The 12,316-nt window shown below is 40.0% G+C and overlaps 1 protein-coding gene across 1 annotated transcript; it reads left to right on the top strand.

Annotated features, from left to right (window-relative positions):
* Nucleotides 1-536: 536 nt before the first annotated feature.
* Nucleotides 537-11,905, top strand: cat (catalase). Its single transcript, XM_026919141.3, has 13 exons — nucleotides 537-700; nucleotides 1,822-1,993; nucleotides 3,087-3,197; nucleotides 4,369-4,499; nucleotides 4,587-4,691; nucleotides 6,673-6,798; nucleotides 6,906-7,097; nucleotides 7,305-7,457; nucleotides 9,033-9,171; nucleotides 9,399-9,529; nucleotides 9,625-9,732; nucleotides 9,826-9,909; nucleotides 10,012-11,905. The coding sequence occupies exons 1-13, from the start codon at nucleotides 635-637 to the stop codon at nucleotides 10,072-10,074; spliced, it is 1,581 nt and encodes a 526-aa protein (XP_026774942.3). The 5' UTR covers nucleotides 537-634; the 3' UTR covers nucleotides 10,075-11,905.
* The last annotated feature ends 411 nt before the right edge of the window (nucleotides 11,906-12,316 follow it).

A 12,316-nucleotide genomic window follows, 5' to 3' on the forward strand; every position in this document is an offset into this window, starting at 1 on the left:
TGCTGATCCGTGTACCCGCCCCAGTTTTTTCGCGCATGCGCACATAAAATTCACAAAATAATTAAAACTGCTCGTGAATGAAACTCACTGCATTATAAAGGTGGAGCCTTTGGGTCAGGATGGACTGCAGCCAGGCTGTACATGCAAATATTAGAAACTCTTTGAATAAGAAAGCTATAAAGACCTTAAAAGTTTGTTAGCTTTACAAAGTATTTATCTGATAGATAAATAAACGTGTATATCCTTATTGTGTTGTTTATAATCTTACCTTCCCCTGGCACCTTTTGTTTACTTTATTTATTTTACTTTACTGTTTTATAAATGGTTTATACATACTTCACTGTATAATGTTTAATATTTGCAGTTGAAACTTTAAGGTTGAAGCTTTGCAATTGAACGAAAGTGTATAAAATGTTCATGTTTCTTGGAAAAACAAAGAAAAAGAAGAAGGAGAAGAAGGGATCCAGCAGCCATGTCCCTCTTCAGTGACCAATCAGAAAAAAAGGGGGCGGGGTCAGTGGGCGGGGCTTATCGAACTTCAGGAACAAAAACAGTGGCAGATAAACTGCAGCTACACCAAGAGCATTTATCACAAACCTTCCTGGAGCTGGTGTTCCTTGCAGTTTTAAGAAAGATGGCGGAAAACAGAGAAAAGGCTACGGATCAGATGAAGCTGTGGAAAGAAAGTAGAGGATCTCAGGTTTGCTTTTTAAATCTAAAGCTAGTGTGAGCAGCGTGCTAGCTGTGCAAGGGGTAATGGAGGCAAAGGTCACACACACACACACACACACACACTGCAGGCTTATTTATTCACTGTTTATTTAATGTCATGTTTATTTCTCTTCATAAACAACTAAGTTACAAGCAGTCACACTTTGTGCACATAGCGACTAGCCTGGTGCATTAGATTAGCCAGTAAGGTGGTTGTGCTAGTTAGCCTGTGTGTGTGTGTGTGTGTGTGTGTGTGTGAGAATAATAAATGTTATGTTTGTGAATAGTCTGTAAATTTACACATCTGGAAAACCGCATAGATCAAAGCGATTCAGATTTCCAGCCTTGCAGTAACCCCGAGTCTAAAGTACTAGTAACTGTTTTCCTTTAGACTCGCCTGTTTAAATCCACTAACGGGATTGGTTGGCTTTATCAAACAGCCAGCCAATCGGAGAGCAGCTTTACAGTTCACACGAGGTCGCAGGGTTGATTTGTAACAGGGTCACTAAACTGTGTGGTTATGTAATCAAGGCCCAGGATCCTTCACTCACAGCACAACAGTGCTTAATCCTGGTGTTTAATGTAGAGTAGGTCATTCAGACCCTTTGATTAGTGTTATTTTCCCTCTAAAGTCCACAATGTTATCAAAGTCTGGTTTGTTAAGACCCAAAGAAAAGGACAAATATTCACTGAATTCAATACAAGAGCGTTTTCCTTGTGTTCATGAAGTAACCAAACCTCCAGACCAAATTTTTTACATGCACAGCATTTAGCAGATGCCCATACACAAGATCTTGAGGTCTCCATCAAAAACGTAGTAGTGTTTTTTTTTTTTTTTGTTCTCTTCTTCATTTGAAGACAGTCTTGATGCAGGTCTTCCTTGTATCTTGTGGGATGTTTGGTTGAATTGAGCTGTGATGCTCCGAGGGAACGTGGTACAGAGCAAGGTTGGATGAGTGCCTTCAGGAAGGTGGTGGCTGGTCGTTGAGGGAACACAGCAATGGAGCGATGTGGAGAACCCGTGGAGAAACTTAATCTCATGCATAGATGCTAGTGTCTCTGTTTCCTTACACTTCCCTCACCTCAGCTTTGAATGCATTCCTGTTTCAGCGAGCCGACGTGTTGACCACAGGAGCGGGTGTTCCCGTTGGCGATAAGCTGAATGTTCAGACGGCGGGACCCCGGGGGCCGCTGCTGGTGCAGGATGTCGTCTTCACTGACGAGATGGCCCACTTTGACCGCGAGCGCATCCCTGAAAGGGTGGTGCATGCCAAAGGAGCAGGTCTGTGCTTACAAACACTCAAATACAAGTTGACCAACCAGTCCATTGTGGTGGTGTGTGTGCATTTAAAGATCTCTGAAGGGATCCGTATTTCATCTGAAAAGCTTTCCTAAGTCTTTGAGAACAGTAGAAGGACCAGGACGATGTGATATGTGAAAGCGCACATTTTACTGATGTCCATTCAAAAAATAATGCTGTTGAAGATTATCCAAAATTGCATCTAATAGAAAAGATTTTTTGGGAGCATGATTGATTTCTTAGTTTAAGACGCTTGTGTAATTGACTAACGGGCAAAATAATGTAGACATTTAGCAGCTTGTTACGTTAGAGGTTAATCTAAACACTGATTCCGTATAAACTGTTCCACGAATGGACTTGGGGGAAAAAAACGACTCCAACTGCTAAACTACTTTAATGACTAAGTTGCATAGTTAAACACTACTTTGTTTAATTTCAACATTCGTCATTCAGTGCAAAAAATAGCATCCACTAATGAAATGAAATGATTGTAGTGTTTGTAGTGATTGTAGTGTTTGTCGCCAATACTTGGTGAATAAAATAATCTCATTATTTACAACCTGAGTGTTTTAAAAGGATTGCACCTTACACTGAGATATGTACAGTAGTTCAGCTAATAGATTAGCTGCAGCCAGTAGTTTCTGTGATAAGAGCATTTGAGGAGAGAGTGTGGCATCACCACCAGGGCCACCTCCCGTTCACTGCCACGTCTTTACTCGTAAATCGCAGTGGAGGTGGGCGGGAAAACCAGACGGTCAATTTCAGAGAGGACTTTTCCAAACTGCCACATTACCCGAAAATAAAGTGCTTTTTCTGCTTTGTCAAAGTGTCAGATGTCTGTTTGGTTGGCAGTAAGTGGGCGTTACCTCTGAACTACTGAACTACTGAAATAAAAGCCTCAAGGCTGCACTAAAGCCCTAAAGAACATTCTTAAGGATCTTAAATCTTGCTTTGTGGAAATAAAACAGCGATTACTGTAAACATGGAACTTGTGCAGTGGCTGTTGATTTGCTGAGTAGAATGATGGTGCGGCAGTTCGATTCTCTCTCTCTCTCTCTATCTTCCCTCTCTGCAGGTGCATTTGGCTATTTTGAGGTGACTCATGACATCACGCGCTACAGCAAAGCCAAGGTGTTTGAGCATGTGGGCAAGACAACTCCCATCGCTGTGAGATTCTCTACTGTGGGTGAGACGCACTTGCTATCTCCTCTCCATAAACTGCCATTCATATAATATAATGAATAGACCAGTAATAAAACAATAAGGTATAATTACTTTTCCAAAACCTTATTAAGTAGAGCTCAGTGTTTATCATCATGCACTTCAGGAGTTTCCATGGTGTATATATTGACTGTTTTTGTGTTTGGAACATTGGGCCAATCAGTGCTGGCATAACACATGCATTTTATGGCATTTTGGCAGACACGCTCATCCAGAGCGACTTACAATTATCTCATTTATACGACTGAGCAGTTGAGGGTTAAGGGCCTTGCTCAAGGGCCCAGCAGTGGTGATACTGGGATTTGAACTCGCAACCGTCTGATCAGAAGTCCAACATCTTAACCACTGAGCTACCACTACCACATGCTTTGCACATAATGCCTTTGAAACAAAGCAAGGCAGAGCTTGCGTGTTTTATACTTTTATGTATTTTTGTTCACGTGAAGTTGCAGTGTGTGAGCGCTCACATAGGGGTCTCCCTTCATACTGTCATGTTACTTGAGGGTGTCCACTAGAGGGCAGCAAATGAAAAACTAAAAGAAAGTCGTTCATTTTGCGGCAGAGTGATGCAATAACACCGACAATCGATACTTACCTCTGAGTTATTAAAGTCGACCATATAATGAATAGTTTGGATTTTTTTTTTCTTTTCAAATTTTCTCTACAGGAAGAAAAAAATGAGTCAAAGAAAGGTGTGGATTTCACATATTAATAAAGAATATATAGGGTCTATTCTGCATATTTTATACTTTTTATTAATTAATTCTTCCTCTTTTTTATGATGGGTGCCAATAATTATGGTAGCACCCTATAGTAATGTGTGCCCACTCTGACAAGAAGAACTGCGGCTTGAGTCTTCTCTCCCTTATCTCACTGCACATGCTTGGTTAAAGTTAGATATAAAAATTATATTGGCAATATCACACTGTTAGCCTTTTCTGGACACGGCCCCGGACACACCGCCCAGCCTCAACCCTTTACCCATGAACCCCTTCTTTGGGTCAAAACAAATACGCTTCAACATAGAACTAGTGCTCATGGCATGCACCATGGTGCAAGAGCTTGTCATAGTGACATGTGCAGCAGAATTAGTTCTCCCTCCACACTATTTCTACAAACTACATCTGTGTTTCTAGCTGGTGAGTCTGGTTCAGCTGACACAGTCCGGGACCCTCGAGGTTTTGCAGTGAAATTCTACACTGAAGACGGCAACTGGGACCTGACAGGCAATAACACACCCATCTTCTTCATCAGGGATGCATTTCTGGTGAGACAGAGAGACAGAGAGTCTGATTTATTGACTAGAATGTTTTCTGTATGCTTGCTGAGTTTTTGTGTATTTGTGCTTGCCTAGTTTCCATCCTTCATCCACACTCAAAAGCGAAATCCTCAGACTCACCTGAAGGACCCTGACATGGTGTGGGACTTTTGGAGCCTGCGTCCAGAGTCTCTGCATCAGGTTTGTGAGATTTTGTGTTTGATACTCTTTCCTATTTTATTGTTAATGAGTTGCGTCTGGTTTTAGTTAAGTTTATTGCAGCACATGCTCAAATTTGACCTATTTCAGCCATGGTGTCATGTTATAATCAGTACACCTGCTTATACACTATATGGCCAATTTGTGTTCAAAATTGTGTTCATTCAGCTACAAGAGCATTAGTGAGATCAGGCGCTGATGTTGGGATGTCGAGGAGGTCTGGGGTTCAGTCGGTGTTCCAGTTCATCCCAAAGGTGTTCAGTGGGGTTGAGGTCAGGGCTCTGTGCAGGACACTCGAGTTCTTCCACTCCAACCTTCACACACCATGTCTTCATGGAGCTCGCTTTGTGCACAGGGGCATTGTCATGCTGGAACAGGTTTGGGCCTCTTAGTTCCAGTGAAGGGAAATTTTACAGCAGACAAATACATTCTACACATTTATGTGCTTCCAAATTTGAAAGAACCACATATGGTTGGGATGGTCACACATCCACAAACCTTTGGCTGTATAGTGTAGCTTGTATTATCCTGATGCTGGTACATCCTAGAAGTGCTTTTTCACTGAACAGTGACTGGATTTCAGGTTACATTCTACTGTACGTGTTGTGCATGTAGTAAGGTGTACAGCACAACTATGTTATACCCTATTCAGGGTGCAAACACTGTAAATAAGAAGCTGATTTTGATTCTTATTGGATCATGGGGAAGAAAAGTAAAATTGATCTAAATATGTGTGACAGACAAACAAAGTGTGGGCAAATAAAATAAAAAACTAATTTTAGTTTTATGTCAAACTAAAATGTTTAGTAATAAACATTCAGTTGTATTAAACATATAACATTAATTTATAACATTGCCTGAAACACCACTGAAAAGAGTAATAAACTTTCTACTGTGCAGTATAGCGATTCTGGCCAAACATTATAAGGACATTTTTGTGACTATTTATTGTCCTAGACTATTCATTTCATAGTTAATAAAGTATTGTCCAGTGGAAAAGTGATTTTATGTTGGTATTAGCTTAGTTGAGCTAGACTTAGTTGAGACGGACATAAAGAACACTGTGCTAGGTTTCACTGTTAAGCATGAATTCGCCATACATGTTGTCTATATACAGTTCATTCAGCAAATATTCAGACTCCTTCAGTTTTTCATTTTGTTTATTGTGCAGCCTCCCCTAAAAAGGATTAAAGTTCAACTTGTTTCCCTTCAGTCTACCCCATAAATTAAACAGACAGAACATGTTTAGACAGAATTTTGTCAGTTTATTTACAAAGCATCCCCACAACATGATGCTGCCACCACCATGCTTCTCTGTAGGGATGGAATTGTCCAGGGGATGAGCAAGGCCTGGGTTTTCTTCAGTGACTTTGTATTTAGTTCAAAGAGCTCAATCTTGGTTTCATCAGGTGATAGACATGCTTTTTGTGGCCTGTGACTCCTTTATGTGCTTTCTGGAAAACTCTAAGCAGGTGATCATGTGCTTTGTACTAGTAGGCAGCTTGTATCTGGCCACTTCAGTGTAATGCCTTGGTTGGTGTAGTGCTACAAAGATAATTGCCTTTCTGACAGATTCTCCACGCGACCTCAGAAATTGTTTTTTTGCTTTGACATACCGTCAGCTGTAGAGATTTGTAAAGACAAAGTGTCGCTTTCTAAATTATGTCCTATCAACACGTGAAATTTAATTAAGCTGAAGAAACAGGCCAAGTGTCAGAGCAAATGGCCTGATGTAATAACTCAGTTTAAAAAAAAAAAAAAATTTAAAAACCCCCCAAAAAAACCTTTGTATAGTTTTTCATTATGGTGTTCTGTTGCACAATAATATAACTAACGTAACAAGTTAAATAGTGCATGGGTCTGAATATTCACACTGTAAATACAGGATGTGATCCAGCCAATACCCTCATCTCAGCTGTCCCTGTTGTGTGAGCATTTTTGCTCTCGTTCTCTCTTCTTGCAGGTGTCTTTCCTCTTCAGTGATCGTGGAATACCTGACGGATTTCGCCATATGAATGGCTACGGATCCCACACCTTCAAACTGATAAACTCTGACGGCAACCCTGTCTACTGCAAGTTCCACTACAAGGTGTGTAGTTGCTTTTGCACTTGTATGTCTATGTCCTTGTGTGTGTGTGTGTGTGTGTGTGTGTGTGTGTGTGTGTATATGTGTGTGACACAATCTCTTCCTGTCAGACTGATCAGGGCATTAAGAATCTGACTGTGGAGGAGGCAGACCGTTTAGCCTCCACTGATCCTGACTACGCCATCCGTGACCTTTACAACGCCATCGCCAATGGCAACTTCCCCTCCTGGACTTTCTACATCCAGGTCATGACCTTTGAGCAGGCGGAGAAGTACCCATGGAACCCATTTGATCTGACCAAGGTGCCCTGATCTCCTCTCAGTAGCCATGTTATACCTAGGGTTGTGATGTTATTCCATGTTGAAGAACCATTTTTTTCAAGCTTTGAGATGATTAAATATTTATCATGATTAAACAAATTTAATAATAAGATTATAATACTATTGCTAATAATAATGTGTTAGTAAATTCTGCTCATTTAGAGTTTTTTTTTACTCTTTATATCTCAGATTTGGCCCCATAACGACTACCCCCTGATTCCAGTTGGACGCTTTGTGTTGAATAAAAACCCTGTAAACTATTTCGCTGAGGTGGAGCAGCTGGCGTTTGACCCCAGTAACATGCCACCAGGTATCGAGCCAAGTCCTGACAAGATGCTGCAGGTATAGTCTCACACACTCACAGTCTCTCTTATTTAATTATTTCTTTATTTATAGCTGATGCTATATTATGCACTACAGAGGGTGTAAAAGCCATTATGTTATGTAGTTATGTAAATTACTCACTCATCTGATGACCACATTACCATTAAAAAGGTTTAAAAAAAAAAAAGGTATAAAGCCTTTAAAAAAACAAAACAAAAAAAAGTTGGCTTGTTTAAGCCCTTCTTGTTGTAATACTGTATATATAGCTGGAGCGACTTGACCAAGTGTGTTTGTTTTTGGATGTTAATGGAGCCAAGGACAACAAATTATGTGTTTATGTCCAATTTCAGTGTCAAATCTTTGTTTGAAACAGCATCTTGTAAGATTTCGGGTTTCTGGGTCTTTCTCCATTCAAGTAGATAGGAGTCTTTCTTATACTCTGTGTGAGTATTGCCAAAAGGCTTGCAGAGCGGGCCGACTTTACAATAAGGACCATAAGGTATAACAGAGACAGTATGGAATACTACACCTTCGTATGTCTGGGTGAAGTTTCATATAGACTCCTAGCGGCAAGGACTCATTGCTGTGACGTCTGCTTTGTGACAAGACATTGTGTTCCTAATAAAGAGGATGGTGTGTGTGTGTGTTTATAAGGTTAAGGTAGTTCAAAGCTGTTCTGAGCTCAATTGGAGTAAAGTGCAGTCTCGTAGCACACAACTCACTAGGTCTGATGCAGTGTCACCGAGCTCAAAGCCACAGCTGTGGTCATGTGCACTGTGCAGTCTCTCAGAAAAGCAACATTGCTCCGATGGAAAAACGAAAGGTCCTGCGAACGTGTGGTTGATAAACCACCAGTTTCATAGCAGGTGGCGGGTTGGTAGGCATTAACTAACAAGGCACGTTAGCACACCAGATGGTATGGAACTGCCCACAGGCTGGCATGGTGGCATATATTAGAGGTCTGTTTGAGGATAACATCTACAAACTTTGTCAGGTTTCTGAGCTGAAAGAAGAAAATATGAAATATGCAAAGCTGCACAGACAGAAAATCTGGTAGATGAGATCACGTTTATCATATTTATCACTTAGCTGCTTCTTTTCCATGTTGCTAAAATATAATTGCACGACAATTACGTTGGAAACGTAATAATCATAGTACATAAAGTTGTATAGTCTTTGTTGTATTACATTTACTTTTATAGAAAATCCATTCTAAAAATCCTTTCTAGTGTTTATATCTTATACTGTGCATCACTGGCAGCAAAAAAAAAAGCATGAAATGCTTTATTTTTTTTAAATGCTTCATGCAGTGTTGTCTGCTTGTCTCTGCATGGCAGTTCCTCTGTTATTCCAAATACTTGCTTCTATGTAATCTAACAGTAAGACTTGTTTTTAAGCAAATGCAAACAAAACCTTCTGTTATTGAGAAGCAGTAATGGTTTACTTGTATACAGGTCACATATACCTTTTCTGTATATTTAACTGGAAAATATGGACACTAAAACAAGTGTCTGTCATTGTTCCTTTAATATTGCGTAATTGGTCCCTCTGTCTTTGCTCTGTTGTTAGTCTGATGCATGATTTTCTGCACAGGGTCGTCTCTTCTCTTACCCTGACACCCACCGCCACCGGCTTGGAGCCAACTACCTCCAGCTGCCTGTTAATTGCCCTTATCGTGCCCGTGTGGCCAACTATCAGAGAGATGGACCCATGTGTATGACTGACAACCAGGGTGAGAAATTCTCACACACGTGCGCGCACTGCTATCTCTTGTCCTTAGTTTTACACGCTCAGGTTCAAGATCACGTCTCGGCCACACACACTGTGCGTACGTGGACAGATGACTGAACTCAGAGCTGCACGCTTGCACGCTTGCACACTTCACAGCTTTCTGATCCAGCACCACTCCACTGAGCCGATAATGCAAGGTATTATTTATGTATTTATTTATTTTTACAGGAGGAGCTCCGAACTACTTCCCCAACAGCTTCAGTGCCCCAGATTGTCAGCCTCGCTTTATGGAGTCCAAGTTTAGAGTCTCTCCTGACGTCGGACGCTACAACAGCTCGGATGAAGATAATGTGACCCAGGTATGGCCGGGTCACATGGACAATCTAACCCCGTCAGTAGGTATGGGATTAAATGTGTACTGTAGTGCTTTCTAATCGTCTTTGTGCTCCTGTAGGTTCGCACTTTCTTCACCAAGGTCCTGAACGATGCTGAACGCGAGCGTCTATGCCAAAACATGGCAGGACATCTGAAAGGAGCTCAGCTCTTCATTCAGAAGCGCATGGTAAAGTCTTTGCTGATCTTTCGTTCCACTCATCTCTGATGTTCAGGACAGTTTTAGAGCACTGTCTCTCTGTCTTTCCCCCTGTCTTTATAGGTCCAGCGTCTGACGGCAGTGCACCAGGATTACGGCTCTCGCGTTCAGGCGCTGCTTGACAAGTATAATGCAGAGAGCAAGATGGTAAGGCTTCATACTGACAGCACACATCAATGACAAGTTACACTTGAGCCTACAGGAAAAAAACACTACTGTTTTTTTTTCCCCCTCTCTTCCTCCCTCCAGAACTCCGTCCACGTGTATAAGCAGGGAGGTTCATCTGCTGTGGCTGCGCCGTCCAAGATATGATGTGTGGAAATTCTCTCTCTCTCATTGCATTTAAAACTGCAGCACGCACCTAACAAGAGCACTTGTTCTTTCTCATATCATTTAAGCTTCAAGACTTTAAAGTGTTACAAGTGTGACTGAATAACATTCTCCATAAGATAATTTTCAAGAAGATGAAAAAAAGCACTAATTTTTTTTTTTTTTTTTTTTTAAATTGTCCATCTGTCTCAACAGAAATGTGAACATTATAAATGCTGAGGAAATGCTAGGAAAAATAACTTGGAGACATGAGAAACATTTCTTCAGTGTGCAGGACAGCTTTGTTGGTGATACTGATGTATTTTGTAGGCTCAGTACACATAACTCTAGTGTAAGTCACATTTCTCTCATTCTCCTTAAGTGATATTTCCATAAAGATGATGAACGCATCCTTTCATTTTCCTCTTAGTTTTTTTTCACCCATCCTGATACAATAAAAACGTTAAGTAAGTAAAGCTAAAAGTAAAGTTTTCCTCAATTTATTTCCAGAGTAGCAAGCTAAACCTTCAAGGTAGGTTATGTAGGGAATGGGTAGGGTATGTTTCTAGTCAAGGTGTTTGTCGTCAATTATTATTATTATTATCTTCTCCGTTAAAAAAATCCTCAGTTTCATTAAAAAACAAATGAACTTGAGTGACTTGATGGCATATTCCCTACACGTTTTCTCTGTCATAACTGCAAATAAAAATCACAATAGTGATTACATCTTCATGTAATCAGCCTTTAGTGTTTTGAAAGATTTAGTTCTATCTACATGGAATTATGTTTTATTAAATACATCAGTACTCCTTGTGAGGTTGACGTGGCTCACATGTTAAAATGTTTCTCGGAAGTGCAGTGGTTGAGGTGGTTTCATTGTTTATCTGCTTGCCGTAGCAGTACAGCCTAACATGCTCTTGCAGGTTAATGTAGTTACACCTACTACTGTGTGAATAATCATTCACTAATGATAGCTTGATATTTTCATTGTCAGCATTAACTAGACACACCCTTGAAGTGTGTCTGTTGTAATATTACAATGTTAATCACTGTAATAGTGTTGCAGTAAGGTACAACAGACACTAAGTGTATTTCTAATTAATGCTGACATTAAAAAGTATCAACATTTGCTACAATTTTACCAGCTAAGCAATGTAATTTTTTTTTTTCAAACTTTGTTATGTGGATAAAGAAATGTTTTAGAGTTTGAAATCAGAATTATGATCAGAATGATGTGATGGCCACAATGCAACTGTGCCTTACTGAAGTCATTTACTGATTAACATGTAAACTACAGGATGTCCCAAAAGTCTCCATACACAGGATGCCGGCACCATGTTGGTTGTGTCTTTGTCAGTGCAGGTTCGTAGATGTCCACTAGTTGGTTGGTCCTCAACAGGTCCAGTCTTTTTGAATTTGTTAATAAGTTTGTCAACAGTGTCGTGTGTGATGTGCTCGCCATGTTTCCTGTTAAAGTCCATCGCAGCCTTGCGACAGCTTCCCGATCCAGCCATGAGAATGATTTCAATACGTTCTTGTTTTGTCAAATGTATCCTTAAAGGCATTTCTTTAAAAATATATGTAATGTAAGTATGAAAAATGTTAGACATTTTGCTAACAAGTGTTAATTTCCTCTATGTATGGAGACTTTTGGGAAACCCTGTATAATTAGATGTATTTTAAGGATTATGTTGAAAAAACATTTTTGTGCTAAATGACTAAATTGTTTTGGTTGTCCCATATCCCATTATAGAATAGTCTGATCCTTGCTAATTGTATGAATCCTTTGGATGTTATGCTCTACTGAATTCAATAAATCATAATTTGCTATGCATGGTTATGTTTGATGTTTTATTTAATCTCTTAATCTAATTCATTAGGATCTCTGGTTGAATTAAATAGATTATTTTAGGTTTTCATTTCATTCTATATTATATTATCTATTTGTACAAATAAACCTGGTACATGTCATAAAGTTGGTCATACAGGCTGAAAAATTGCCAGCTCCATCTATGGAAACCTGTCCTGCTTTGGGCCAGATTGCCTTGATTTTTCTCCATGAAGGTGATTCAAAAATAACAGGGAATTTAAAAGGCAGGGAACCAACCCAGCTACTGTATAATAATACAGTATAATGTACTGTATAATAACTGGATAAAATGGGAGGGTTGCATCAGGAAGGGCATCCGGAGTAAAACCTGTGTCAAATCAAATATACGGACCAATGATCCACTGTGGCGACCCC

The sequence above is a fragment of the Pangasianodon hypophthalmus genome, chromosome 9 (genome assembly GCF_027358585.1).
Source record: "Pangasianodon hypophthalmus isolate fPanHyp1 chromosome 9, fPanHyp1.pri, whole genome shotgun sequence".
NCBI lineage: Eukaryota > Metazoa > Chordata > Actinopteri > Siluriformes > Pangasiidae > Pangasianodon > Pangasianodon hypophthalmus.

Bases quoted from the DNA above. Each gene is read 5' to 3' on its own strand.
- cat (XM_026919141.3), top strand. From the start codon at position 635: ATGGCGGAAAACAGAGAAAAGGCTACGGATCAGATGAAGCTGTGGAAA. The intron at 3,198-4,368 runs GTGAGACGCACT...CTGTGTTTCTAG, and splicing joins TGTGAGATTCTCTACTGTGG to CTGGTGAGTCTGGTTCAGCT. The intron at 9,910-10,011 runs GTAAGGCTTCAT...TCCTCCCTCCAG, and splicing joins ATAATGCAGAGAGCAAGATG to AACTCCGTCCACGTGTATAA.